Source organism: Triturus cristatus, chromosome 5_1 (genome assembly GCF_964204655.1).
Source record: "Triturus cristatus chromosome 5_1, aTriCri1.1, whole genome shotgun sequence".
Lineage (NCBI taxonomy): Eukaryota > Metazoa > Chordata > Amphibia > Caudata > Salamandridae > Triturus > Triturus cristatus.
In genome coordinates, this window is record NC_140587.1 from 648,703,702 (window position 1) to 648,718,774 (window position 15,073).

General features: G+C 42.7%; 1 protein-coding gene across 1 annotated transcript in view; it reads right to left on the reverse strand.

Annotated features, from left to right (window-relative positions):
- XKR4 (XK related 4) overlaps positions 1-15,073 on the reverse strand; it is a 713,901-nt gene that overhangs the window by 298,037 nt on the left and 400,791 nt on the right. Inside the window, exon 2 of the mRNA XM_085605610.1 lies at positions 5,457-5,656. Within this exon, the coding sequence (XP_085461736.1) occupies positions 5,457-5,656 (200 nt within the window). The remainder of the gene's footprint in view (positions 1-5,456; positions 5,657-15,073) is intronic.

A 15,073-nucleotide genomic window follows, 5' to 3' on the forward strand; every position in this document is an offset into this window, starting at 1 on the left:
TTATGTTATGTTATGTTATGTTATCCGGATTTGTAGAGCGCACAGCTGCTCCAGCAAAGCGGCGTCCCGGCTGGAGCCATGTTATTAGCAGAGTACAAACTATTTGAAGACACATTGCTCTCTCTTAGCCTCACACTTTATCCACATTGAGCACTAACTCCTCAGCTTAGTGATTAAAAAAATATGCAATGACTGATGAAGCACTTTACTGCAAGAGTAAGCTTTGAGCCAAGAAAGGGCATGAAACTGAGGAGGAAACTTCCCAAGGAAAGACGTCATTCAAATAGTATTTTTGAAATGAACATCCGGACTCTATGCAGGGCGGAATGGCACATTCCATTGTATCAGTATATGTGCTCTTAAAATCTAAATAAATATGAACAAGCATTTGCAATGCAATAGGTCTCGCATTTACGAGAGTTTAAGATATTGTCATTTACAATGTCAATAGCTCAAACTCTTGTAAATGCGAGACATATTTCACTTCGAAGAAGAAGCCGCCATTGTCCGGGACTGCTTGAAAGTGAAAGCGCACACAGCAAGGAAAGCACGTCGTGCCTGCAGTAGGAGAAACTCATTACAGAAAGTAGTGCTTACAGACTAAATAAGACATACAGTGTCACAACAGAAGTAAAAGGGCCAGTCCTCATGGGAGATTTCAAATGAAGACAAGGCGGTACCAAGGAGGGACTAAGAAGCCTAATAACCACTCGAAAGCCAGCGTTTACAAAGGACAATGACACAAGCCAATTAAAAATATAGGCGGAGAGTGGGAGGGGTTTCGAAGCCATACTCCAATACTGCATGCCTCGCAGCAGCGCATGCGCCGCCCAGGCTCGACCTAAAATGCCACAGAAAATTACTGAAAAATATTTAATTTCCACTGGGAGCTTATAGTAAACAAATATTTGTCTGTGACTGGTATGCAATGATAAAATATTTGCCTCCAGTACGGTTTCAAAGAAGAAGTAAGCAGAGAATCTATGTTGTTGTTGGAAACAAACGATAACCAAGTGGGAATGATTGAAAAGATGCAGTGAAAAGCCAGGGCATGGCAGGGATGAATAATTCTACCCTGGTGGTGGTTTGTGAGGACACAGCACAGCTATCTTCCTCTCATGCCTCCAAGGAGCACAGGCACTGTCTCATGGCTGCTGGCACAGCAGGAAAACAACCCCTCTTTGGTCAGAAGGGACCATCATTTGTGAAATCCTTCTCAAGCTCCAGTTTGGCGGTTAGATTTGTTTGGCGTGCAGAATGAGCGGTGCCCTCCACGGAGACGCGAGGACGCATGCACTACGTGCGCCTGCTCCGCGGCTGTAAACTCCACGGTGCCACTAATGGCCTTCTGGGTTTTGAGTCACAATAGAGGCCTGCTGAATGTTCTGCAGCCTTTCAGAGAGACCTCGTTTTCACCTGCTAAATGGAAACATTTCATGTGATGCAGGCAGCAGGCATTGCCAGTGCACTTCACAGCTACAGACTCCATCCCCTCCCCGCAGTTCCCCAGAGGGTTTCGGCTGTACACACACATAGATGCAATGTTTTGGAAATGCAGCATTTACACATCTGTCTGCCAGCTTACTCTATTACACGTCTGCTCCATTTACTTCTCTCAATAAATGTGTGGTTTTGTGTCTCTCTCACACGTTCTCTCTCACACTCATACAGGCACATTCTCTCTCTCTCTCTGTCTGTCTCTCTCTTCTGCCCCGCTGGAGCGATCACAGAAGCAGGTAAAAAGAGTGCCTGAAGGGATGAAAATTGACAACATCTTCTGCTCCACTTCATGCTCCAGATGTTGTGGCGTCTCCCTGAACAATGATTTGAATCCCCAGGTTCAGTGACGCATGAGCTTTCCCCCGTCCCTGATTCATTCGAGCAAGCAGTGAAATTCCTTAGATCCCCCCTACATCTTAAAGCCTTTGTAATTCTAAGAAGAGGCTGAAGATATCCCTGCATTACGGAATCTTTCATCCCCTTGCTATATCCAGACCAGGATCACCCCGCTAGATTCTGGATGGGGCTTTTGATCCTTCTCTTTCGATCCTGGATGATAAAATGATCGACAGACCACAGTATCATCAAAGCCTCTTGACCTGAGTGCTGGATACCTTCTTAGCAATGACTGGTAGTGCATAGGTGCTCTAGAAATGGCTGCAATGTGGCATGTGCCTCTCAACAAAGCACCTACAAAATAAGTAATTAAGTCATTCAAATTAAATGCCAGAGGTGTTCACTAAGAACTGTGATATTGTGCCCCTGGGATACTTTGGCTGCCCTGGCGAGGAGATTAGTTGCCCGACTCAGAAGGCTAGCTCAGCTCTCTGTCGCAGCATGCGACAGGCCTGTCACCATGTGTCATACAATATAGGCTGTATTCCCACTGTCCCCTGAAGAGACGTCAATCTCACATGGTGGAAAACACAAAGTGAACAAAAAATCCCTGCATAGAGTGGGTTTCCACCTTATGTCTGTGCACTGTGAATGTCTATCAGGTATTTTGAAAGCTTCCTGGAGCATGCGTGGCAGTATCGGAAAACTCTGTATTGCAATAGTGCGAGTAGGAGTGGTTCCTCAGGCCATGCTGGCTTGCAATCCTTCTCCCGCCAAACCCCCACTAGGGCTGAAAAAGCAGTGATGGGCTCACAGCTGTACTAATCTCCAGACCCCGCCCCTCCAAAGCCCTCCCCTTCTTATCTTACATTTAAAAATATATATTTTCAAGGTTGTCAGATCTAATGCAGGGTGAGTTAATAACTGCGTATACCTTGGAGCCCAAAAACTCAGGGCTGACGTGCTATGATACATATAGCCAATGTGTTAAAAAAAACACAAAGGATGCCCTGTATGCCAAGTCACAACCATGGGCAATCAACTGAGATATAGTGAACAGGATTCACAGAGCACTCATTTCTAATAATAATTAACAAGTTTGGTGGATGTAAACAGTAACTAGAAGCATTCATAAGCATGGCCACAGAGTTGTGATCAATACATGTAAGCAGTTACAATTCTAGAGATTATTTACTCATTTCTCAAGGACAATTGATTGCTCAACAAAGTGATCACACAGAGCAAGAAACGTGGTACGGTGACAGTTGTGTACACAAGTGAGAACAAATGACTCAGGACAATTCCAATTCCAGGACAAGTAGGGTTTTGCGGGACGGCGGCAGTGTTTCAGACTCTGTGCAAATGCTGAGGTAATCATCAAGACAATTAACAATTTAGGAGAGCAATCTACATTTGGCCTGGAGGTCCAGTAGGGAAATTACTTAGAGTAACCAGTACTCAGTGGAAACCCAAAAATGGAGTAATCAAACAGAGTATTGACTGGGAGCGGACTTGTGAATGGTGGAGTCACTATGGAGATATGAGATATGGCAATGCTCCAGTTTATGGTCAAACAGAGGACATGGTCTCAGATTTCAACCTTATCCCTTTGCAGTGACATAGGCCTTCCCTGAAGCTTGGATCATTAAGCCCGGCAATGCTGTGAAATCCCCCCAGATCATCGTAGGATGACCCACACAGTTTTTTGCCAGAGACAGATATAAACAAGCATTGGCATAGCCAATAGGTCTTGCCTTTGGGACCTTATAAGTGTTTAGCCATGCAACAGTTGCATAACTAAATACTCATAAGTTCCCAAAAGCGAGACCTATTGGCTATGCCAAGCAGCCGTGCGGCCGCAAAAGTGAAAGTGATCGCGATCACGATCAAACATCAAAGCGGCCGTGCGGCTGCGAAAGTGAAAGTAATCGTGGTAAAGCGCGGTGTGCGCGCCCGCGCACATGCACTGTAGCTCTAGGCTGGCCTGGTAGCACTTTTTGGAGCCCTCTCAATAAGTCTCGCTAGACCAGCGCATGCGCTGGGTCAGGCGAGACCTAAAAAGGGTTTCCCCTTCCACATAAAATCATTGGGGTGATTCCTGTTAGCTGGCCATACTAATACTGTAACATATGAACCATTCATTCATTGAGAATGATATAGCGTGGTTTAAAGGTGTGTTATTCATCTAACCAGGGTTCCATTTGTCAAAGGCCACCAACCGATCCAGTGGATGCCGCAGAACTGAGAGTACACCTACCCCCTTAAAAGGTTGACTGTAGTCATGAATTTGTGACATATGAGCTTGTAACTTTCGTACTCAACGGGTACTTGGTACCCCGAGGGACCATTTTAAATGTTTTCCCAGCTCCAGCACCAGTAGCTCCTCATGTTTGAAAATTGTGTCCAGTAGCTGTGGTCACTGACAAATCAATCCCTGGTGGCCTTCTAAAGTGGATGAGGGAATATTCAAGTTTAAACTACTTTCTTTTGACTACTAGAAATCAACCCTTTTTGATTGCCTGGAAATATCAGTTCAGTTTTGGATAGTGGATTTTGAATTTTTTAAACATATTCCAGCAGTCTAGTTTCAAAGCCCCTGAACAGATCAAATAGGATAAAGAGAAGACATATCATAGTTTTCCTGATACATTTGTAACATTACCTCTGTTGCCTGAGCTACTCTTGGAGAGTCAACTGTAAAAAGAATGTAATCTGTTTTTGCATTTGCAATGCAGTAGCGCCACGAGCCCTGCGGCACCAGTGCTAAACAACAGCACCTACCACAAATACTTCCCAACGTTTACTGCCTGCTGCAGAACATAAAAAAGGCCATACGCATAGGCTTGCTTCAAATGTTGTCAACAATAGTATTGACATATGGGAAGCCACTATAGTATGAAAAACAGTCCTCATCTGTCTTATTAGTCATAAGCTGTGCCCAACTTATTGTGAATTCCTTCACAAATTATGCCCAACTCCTTAGCACCGCTGCCACGAATGCGCCGTCAGCAGTGTCAGTCACCAAACCATATATGGGACTTTGGGAGGTGGGTTTGTATGTATATCTTCCCAAGAAAATAAGAAAAAAACATATGTTCATTGTTTATCATATGAGCACATTCAACATTTAATTCACTGAAATTATGTTTAGCTGTCCCTTTAAGAAATACATTTTTCCAAGAACACTTGTAAAATATAGTTTGCTTTTCTGAGATACTTGTGAAATGTCTGAAGGAGATTCATGCAACGTTCTTGCCACAACGTTACACCACCATGTATATCACCTCACGACCCAATGGGGTGGGAGGATTGTCAGTACCAGTGACACTGTCTTATACAGCTTAATTACTAGCGTTGGAAAGATCATACTGTTGTGTTATGTACTACAGTGTACGCTTGTTTCAACGATTAACACCTTGTTTTATGAGGATCATTCAGTTCATTGTGAAAAATGACTGGCCATTAGCTTCTGAGACCAACAGAACATTCGAACTCAATGTTTGACGCTAACACCAAATATTACTGAAATATAGCAACAAAAGACTCTATATTAAATCCTATTGAAAGTACCTTTGCATCAAAGCTATAGCTGTGAAAAATACTTAAGTGTATACCCTTACCTTGGAGGGGCTGTATGCTGTGAGTCTGTACAACAATGCACAGCTGGAGGACCAGCTGAGGAGCACTTTCCAGAAATGTGGCCAGCAAATGCAGCATGCTGACGTCCGCGTACTCGTACACCATTTTCCAATAGAACCGCCATCTGTCGCTCTCCGCACTCCGTCTGCTTCGGATGCCCAAGTAAATTGTATGGAAATATCTAGGAAACAAGAGAGTATTCTTAAAATGTGGTTGAGTTATTTTCTACAGCTCTGAAAAAGTGAACAACTTGGGAAGGAGACATATGACTGTTTTCAAGAGATGGCATATGGTCATAACTTCTGTTAAAGAGCCCCTTTGAACAGTGTTTGAGAGTGAACTTGTGAGATTTCAAGTCCCATTAAGCGCCCTAGCACCTGGCCTCAGTTTTGGTTACTGTTTTGTACAAGCACCTATAATACAATTCACGCTATTTAGTCAATGCAGTTTTATTATGTGCTCCCTCCATCCTTGTGGAATTGTCTTCCCACTCAACATTGATTCACAATGAGCTGTATTATCCTTCAGAGGCACTTTCATATTCGGGCATGATTTAAAGTTGGGTGGTAGTCCTCAGATTTCTTGATGAAGTGCTAAATACTTTGAGAATCCACCAGTGGAATTTCATCCACCATAGGAACAGCATGAAGCGGAAAAATCCACAGGTTGATTATTTTCATGAGTAATCCCTTCCTTCAGAAATGTTAGAATTTATCATCACTCCACCCACTCTGGTCTCTAAATTAGGCAATTTATTGTTTTCTTCCTGCTTCTCAGAACAGGAATTTGGATCAAGACACCATCCACTTGGGATTAAAAGACATTATAAAATAGAAAAGCCTACTCAACTTCAACGTATCCTAGACTAACCTAACCAGCCGTTCCCTTTCTAACCTAATCTAACCAATCCAATTTTCATGAGAAAGTTGTGTTTGTGGAAGTCTCTGATGTGGCGGCATTAACATAGGCCTATTCCAGGAAGGTTGAGGAGGAACAAAGTCGTGCCCAATAAATGGACACACATTATTTGACTGGGTCTTGCTTTGAAAATGTAAAAATGTGAGAGATGTGATTGATATTTCTTTTTTATAGGTTAGACCCCTTCTAGGCCTTGTTAGAGGCAGCTCTCTGTAAAGAGGTAACTTTTAAAGATAGACACTGGTATGAAAAATATTAATACAATGGCCTTATGATAATTATAACAACAAAACCAGTAACAATAATCAAAATTCAAATTTTCAACACAGTCTCATAGAAAACCTTCACAACATTAGAAGAATTATTGAAAGCTAGTCTCTGCTCTGGAGCAAGTCATTGTTGGCCATACTTCACCATGTTTGGTTCACTCAGCAGAAAAAGAAATGAATCATAAATTTATAATAATTAAATAAGCTATTACATCACAATACCAAGTTTTATACATTGTCCTGTCAAAATAATGTGTCTAGAATATCGACTTACTATTTTTAACTCCATGTTTACAGACCTTGGGGTTATGATAGATAGATAGATAGATAGATAGATAGATAGATAGATAGATAGATAGATAGATAGATAGATAGATAGATAGATAGATAGATAGATAGATAGATGGATGGATGGATGGATGGATGGATGGATGGATGGATGGATGGATGGATGGATGGATGGATGGATGGATGGATGGATGGATGGATGGATGGATGGTAGATAGATAGATAGATAGATAGATAGATAGATAGATAGATAGATAGATAGATAGATAGATAGATAGATAGATGAGGAGCTGCTGTCTTCACCTAAAATTTAGTAACTACCCAGAGTTCCCTACTTCTTTGTTTGCATAATTTACGTGCCACTCTGAAAGGGGATTGCTTTGACCTTTACTGGGTGCTCCCTTGTGTCTGGGCAAAGCTGTGTCTCGCTGACGAGCTCTAATAGGAGTGAAATACGTGTCAGGGATGGCTTTTATTCATTCCAGGTTGTCTTGGATGGTATTTAACCAATTCAATGCTGTAATACTGTGCCTGCAGTGGTAAATGGCATTTGCCATTTTTCAGCCCAGCTTGGTTGGCACTAGTTAATCCTATGTTTAAAGACTTTGCTGCAAAAATGGCAAAGGACTTTTTCACTTTTCCAGCTCGGCGTAGATGGCACTGTGCTAATATTATGCTCAGGGTCACTGGATTTATGTGATTGTGTGACCGTGGAAATTTCCGCATAATTATAGATTTGCTGCATTTGCCACTTAATCCATCATTTTTTGCATAATCTGCAGATTTTAACCCAAAACAAATTTGTAGCTCAAACGGTTCAAAAGTTACTAAAGATGCAGGGACACGTTGCAGCGCAGTGGAAGGCCCTTTGCAAAGCTGAACTGGTCACCTTCCTGTTGCCTATTGCTATATTTAGGAGTTAAGAGATAGAGCTCACCAGCAGTGGGGAGACCCACCTGTTCATGGGGTGTGCCGTACGCCAACGCAGCCTGCCCCTTTCCACCTTTATTACTGTATAAAATGCTGTTATTATAATGCCAGCTAATAGGAAACACTACCACGATTGAGACAAGCATTGTCCTAGTATCAAACTTGGTGGAGTTTTGGCAGAGAAGGCAAGAGGCCTACCACTGTGTCATGTTGCTAATTGGATGAGAGGCTCCTGCAGCCAGGATCATCCATGGTCCATGGATGGATACTGGGCATCCCTTCCTGACACAGAGCTGAACAGGAAGTTGTGGGAAGGGAAGATGGGGTGTGGACATTCCAGGTCATGTCAGAGGAAGGACCACATAGGTGGAGATAAACTCTTACAGGAATAGAGGAATACGTGTGAAAAGGGGAATCAAAATTAAACTCTGGAGAGTAGGAGGTACAAGGCTCAGTGTTTTCAAGTTATCGCTCTTTATTTTTGCAACACAGTGTGCTGGGGCTGAGGGGTCACCGGTGTCCCCTCTCTCAATCATAGGAAGGGGCCAAGAATCAGCACACAGCTATGCACACCTGATACTCATGACACACACAGGTATTTTGATGCTCAGATTTGCGCAATGGGGATTATACATGTAATCACTTCCTGCCTGCCATCACCCCTAGGGGAGAAAAAAAATACCACAATCTCCAGTGGGCGGGATTTCTGTAGTGATCAAAACCCATCTGATTGACAAAATACGCAGCAAACTAGTGTGCAAATAACACAACTCCTGCATTAGCAAAACGCATATAGTTGTTCACTGGGCTAGATATCCACCATGTAAAACACAAAATCACAAATTGGTGAGTTTTACAAGGTTTCATGTTCTTAATTTGATGATCTGCTTCATGCGAAAAAGCCACCTCAAGGCATTAAATGTGTGTGAATTCATGTTTTTTAGAAAGATTTGGTCTTTTTTTGCAGCCACATCTACGATTTAATTAATATTTACATTAATAGAAGAGCCAGAAGAAAAGGAAAGATAAAGTAATTATTTTTCAAAATTCAAGTACGTGTATTTTACAGACTCCTTAACATACTGCTCAAATGTATGAGAGTAAACGTGTCGCCCTTTAACCAACCACTCTGTGACACTCGGCTCGCGCTTGCCTGCACAGCACCACACTGAATTACACATCCGCGTGCAGACGCCCGCTCAGTGACATACGTCACCAGCGCGTGACTCAGCCAGTTAAGCACGTTCCTCGTTTAAGCAAATAATTCTGCTCATGTTATAGTATGTCCGCCAAATGAATCTTCAAATTAATAGCGTGCAAATTAAATTAAGTTTTCCATCCGTCACAGCTCCAGACAGAAGTTACTTCTTCATTGTTCAGCGTCTAATTTTGCTGGCGGTACGTGCCAGTCAGACATGGCAGCTCCTTTGTAACATGTCTGCTGGAGGACGGCTCGGGAGCCAGGGGATGCGCGCTAGCCGGGCTATTACTGACACAACATGGCATTTAAATAGCCGACAGGAAAGTGCGGGGTTCTGAATGCCTTTCAGATGCATATATTCCCGTACACTTAGCTAAGTGTTGAAGCGGTGGGTGATTGCTTGGCGGAGCTGGGAATCAAGACTCAGGCACGCGACCGTTCAGCAATATGACACGGTGGCCGACCGGCGCGGGGCAGCACTGCAGGCCTGGGTAAGAGGAATATACGTATTTAGCCCCTTTTAAAACAGGCCGACTTAACGGCTTGCATGATGGCAGACCGAGGCAAGTTTACGCCTTTATTATCGCAGTGAGTTCATGCAAAGGGGGGTATTTCAGCTCAGTTTTCTACCCCCTGACTATCACTAGGTAATAAATAGGTAATGGGATCTGTTGTTATAAATTCGGGCCTTAATCAGCAGTAAAACCAAAGCGATACAAAGTGACTTTATCTGTCAGCGCCATAAAGGGACACCCAGAGATGCTACCGAGGCCTACGTGACATTTAGCAGCGTTATCCTCCCCTCCAGGGGCGCTGTTGTGTTTACTACTTGTTAATGGCTTGACGGCAGCTTGGTTGGTCTGAGCTCTCTAGGGGGTGAGGGGGGGAGTGAGGGGGGGAGGTGAAGGGGGCGGTGCTCTAAAGAGGGCAGGAAGCCAAGAGGGCTTTGAATACCAGGCATGGCATATGAAGAACAGTTGGTGTGATCCTTAAAAAAATCAACCTTTCTGAAGAACTTATCCTATTCAAGAAAAAATGAGATATGAAAAAGAACTCTGCCCACCCCTAATTTACCACCTTTTTGTTGTGCATTCAGAAGCACTGGAGCCAGGGTAGTGCTAGCGTCACACCATAGCTCACGGTCAGCGTGTTTATGTTGTCTGGATCCAGATTCCAGAACAAGTGACAGGGCCCTCTCACAGCCAGGCTCCCTCTACTATATTTTGCCTTGCAAGATTTTTGATGATAAAAATGCATGCGTTTGCTAATTCCGTTCATCTTTACAAGAGGAAAGGTATAGGCAGGGCCACTGGAATTATGAAACAGGAGTGGGTCAAGTTATGCGGCAGGGTTGAGTAAATTATGCGTCAAGAAAAGGCAAATTATGTGGCACAATGCAGCATATTCTGCAATAGTATTACTTCATTATTTCGACATTTTTAGACTTGGTACCACTGTCTGGGCGTTGGTTGCACATCATTAGTACCAGTTTAACACCCAAATATTGCAAAAGAAAGATGGCCAGTATAGCTTTGCAAAGGGCCTTCCAATGCGCGGCAACATGATTTGCAGCATCTTTAGTAACTTTTGAATTGTTTGAGCTAAGAACTATTTTAAAAAAGTCTGCAGATTATTTGACCGATGATGGATTAAGTGACAATTGCGGCAAATGTATAATTATGCAGGCCGCAGCCACACAATCCCATAATTCCAGTGGTCCTAGGTATAGTGAGGTTCCAAAAGTGTTGGTCCAATTAAAAGTAAGATCACCCCCACAAACTCTTCACTGTTGTTTCCTCAATGACCCTAGTATTAGAAACGTTCTTCTGTCAGCAACTACATTTGATACAAAAGGGAGTAATAAGGAGGATTTCCTGTGAAATGATTCTCAACTTCATTCAGCTTTTCTCTGATTGCACAGGGTATGCATCTGGTCTCAAACTTGACCCTCGCATGTTCGTGTTGTGACACAAACAGGATCAGAAACCTTTCGAGAGTTGCCTATTTGCGAGGTGTGAACTGCATGTGGAGATCATTTACCTCGTGGCATATCCTGGCATAACGTTACAGGGAAAATCAAATTCATCGTCATTTTCTTTTTTTCAATGTATTATGGAATCGTGATAAAACAATTCAAGCTTTAAACTTCTACAAGGCGAACCGGGGTGTAGACAATATAGAGATTTACTGCAATCACTACATTCTGCAGCAGTCACATGATTGGACAGGCTACGTGGGCCTGTTTGTCTTTGTCTGTCATCTCTTTCTATGAATCCATATTACATTCCAGCTGCTGTGATCAATAATCAAGCTGTGCAGTCTAGGAGTCAGTGAGTGTTTATCAACCAAGGAAAGGCTTTCATAGATCTAGCTACATTATTTCCTGCTTATCCTATCTTCTTTGTTTGCTTGGCACTGAAAATTGGGCCGTGCACTCCAAAAATGTGTCTCAAAATTGTGTTTTGAAACCTTTCACAAGATATTGCTTAGTACTCAGGAACTCGTTTTTAGAGATATCTTTGGTATATTAAGTGTTACGAAACTGGAAGCCAGTTTCATTGGTTAAGACGGAAAATACCATCATTCTACTGGATCCACTAGGGTATGTTTGGCCGCAGGCATAAAGGAGCATAGTATGCGTATTCTGGCCTAGGCAGTGACACTAGTCCAGATTGGTGCACAAAATGACCACATTAAATGTGCACGCCTATAACTTTCAAGCAATGTGTCTGGTGTGTGCAGAAAGGAGTCGATTGTCTGCATTCAGATCTAAGCCCTGAAATTAGAGCTGGAATGCTGGACAAAGGGTTCCATTTTTGTTGCAGAAAAAATAATCTGCAAAATTGATAAAAGCGTTGTTTCATACCTGTTCCTAGTTGCTTCACAGCGAGAGATAATCAATCTATCAACTCCCTGGAACCATAAGTGCCACAATGAATGAAAGGTAGCTAGCCCACCTGCAGTTAGGAGATCTGGTAGTTGCTCTTACAGTGGCCTAGCTTCTGTGTAGTGTCCTCTTTTGATGGGCCAGTGAGCCTGGTGGGGGTGGTGGCCAGGATGCAAGGCCTGGGTGAAACGTTGACCCACATGGAAGCTGTATTAGGCATTGTACAGGATTTCCTGATCTACAGGATAGACGAGAGCTGGATGCCTGGTTTGCTTGCTGTAGTGAGCCTGCAGAGGGGCCCTTGGCTAAATGGGGCCTGGGTGGCTGGCAGCACCTTGGCCCAATAGAATGTAAAGTGGAAGTGATGAGCCCCTATAGTTGTGCTACCTCCCTACCTTCCTCTAGAACAGTGAAGAGGCTGGATCGTGTCTCTGAATACAGAGGCGGGAATTAAAACCCTGCCTTCGGCCTGGCACCCGGCTTCTGCCAGGACCTCAGTGGGGAGAGGCTGGTGCTCGATGGAGCCATTGAAAATCTAAGCCTTTTGCCTCAGGCCTGCACTGGGCTGGAGAAAGATAGTCCTCCAGATGGAGGGACGACTCTCTGAAACCAGCAATTTCTGTTGTTCTGCAACTTACTTGGTTGCCCAAACGGACCTAGTGGTGGAACTAGTTGCCATCCATGCAGTTATAAACTTAAGACTGTAAATATACATTGCTGGATCAAGATGCCTGTATTTCAGCTCTTTTCTCTGTATCTTGACACTACAGATATCTTTTAGAAACAAAAAAGGGCAGTAATAGATTACAGTAAAGAAAGAAAAGACCTGCAGGAAAGACTGCAAATGCATCACTTGAGGGGAAATTAGTAATTGACATTGTCAGCAAATGTGTCTTCAGGTGGTGTTAAACATAACAAAGTACAATGCCACGCCTTGTCTCCTTCGCCCTAGTTAGGCCGCTGATTCATAATCACAAATCAAATAGACCTTTATCCAAAATATTGGATGAGCTGGGAAGTTAGCCCTATTTCGCTGCAAGTTAGCTCATTGAACAAACTGACATCTATGAATTTAGAATAGGGAAATAATACCCCCAGTAGTGCTTCTTAGCCCCCCAATATAAGTCTGTGCTTCATTTTGCCTTACAGATGCATGTCAGTTCAATCTTTATTTCGTAAAGGCCCCTTAGACCAACAGTTTTGGGGGCTGATTTAGATGTTGGTGGATGGATTTTACTCCATCAGGGCGACAGAGACGATTGCTCTGTTGCCCTGATGGGGTAACTGCCTGCCAAATTTAGAAATGTCCTTCAGCCCGATGGGCATTTCTAGCATTCACAGGAATGGCCGTCAAGTAGGTTCCTGTGAATACATTGTAAATTTAACTTATGGTTCTGTTAAACGTGCCAGAGTCATATGGCAAAGTTACAAAGTTTCTTTTATTTTTAAAAACAAAATCACAAAGTGGGATTTTGTTTTTGTTTTTTAAATAAAAAAAAACAATGCCACTCTCATCATGGGAGTCATCTTCCATGGCGAGAGTGGCATTTTTTGAGTTTTACTGCCTCTTACTGCCAGGCTTTTCATGGTGGAGATGGGCCATAAAAACTGCTATATGTCTGCCCATCTAAATTTAGTCAGTTCTCCTAAGGCCCTCACTCCGTCAGGCTGTCGGAGAAGTTTGACCATGGCGGACCAGGAGTAGTCTCCATAGTTCCCAAATTATGGTCCGCCTGCTTTTAAATTTGTGGGGCATACCATTATGTTGGCAAGAAGGGTAGTCCATTGCCATTGCAATGGTATACCTTTTCAGCAAACTTATAATTCTTGCTCTTTATTTGGATTCATATTAAAGCAGTGAGCCAGTTTTAGAAATAAATCATCCCAACAGGCCATCATTTGGAAATATTCTGCCATAACGTTGCTCTAGAGACAAACCAACAAGACAGAGTGCAAGTTATTCAAGCGCTGTAAAAATAAAAAGAATTTCTAAAGAAAATATGTGTGATGACACCAGAAGAGCAAAAGAATAAAGACAGACCGTAGAAATTACTTGCTGCAAGATATATTGCATCCAGCTTTCAATAAACGCAGAAAAATTAACATATGTATTCAATGCAATGTAATGTGATTATTGAATTTAATGTAGCATACAATATAAGTGCAGGGGTTTGTCAATAATGATAGCAATAATTATCATTTACCACCACAAAATGCAAGCTGAATTATTTTTGGCACTTAATTGGTGTAAATTATTGCGAAATTAAATGCCACTCATTTAAGAGCCCTCTGGAGAAGGAAAATGTGAAATATACTTGCAAAGGTTCAAACATGCCAATGTGCTACCATGTAGATGTTTACAACAGGCACAAATCTAACAGAATTGCGTATCAGGATTAGAGGTGGTGACTAGAGAATCTCTGAAAAAGCGCTACATTCCACTGCGATCTATTATTAGGACTCAAACACATGTCCGGCAGGTTACGCACATTGTTCTGCAGCATAAGAGATTTTAGAATAATTCAAACTTGTGACCAGCTGCTTACACCTTTTACATTTATTTGTCGAGGAAGCATTCTAACCAGGACACCTAGCTCAACAATATTGTACCCTGAGACTTGCTGAATAGACCTTTCTCTGAAGCACATGACGTAATAATCTTAGGTACTTTATGTCTAGTTACTTTGGGCCAGTAGCGGTCCGTGAAGGGAGTTCTGTGGGGCGGTGAGGCGGGGCAGGGGAGGGGCAGGGTGGGGGAATGTAAACAACGGAATATGGATGAACAGAGGTAAGTACACATTTAAATAAATAAAACGAATTCTTTTGCGCGCACTGCATCGCAAAATGCCATTTTCTTAAGAATGACCATCCTGTCATGCCAGTAATCTATTTCATAACTAAAATTCATAAGGATGTCCTAACTCCACCGGGCAGGCCAATAATATCGGCTCACAACAGTATCATGGAGAATGCTAGCAAATATGGTGACTTTTTTCTCCAAGAATTTGTGAGAACATTACCCTCCTTCATTCTTGACACAGGGGACCTCCTACGCAAATTGAGTGATGTTGTCTGGCACGATGACTATTTACTCATCTCTCTTGA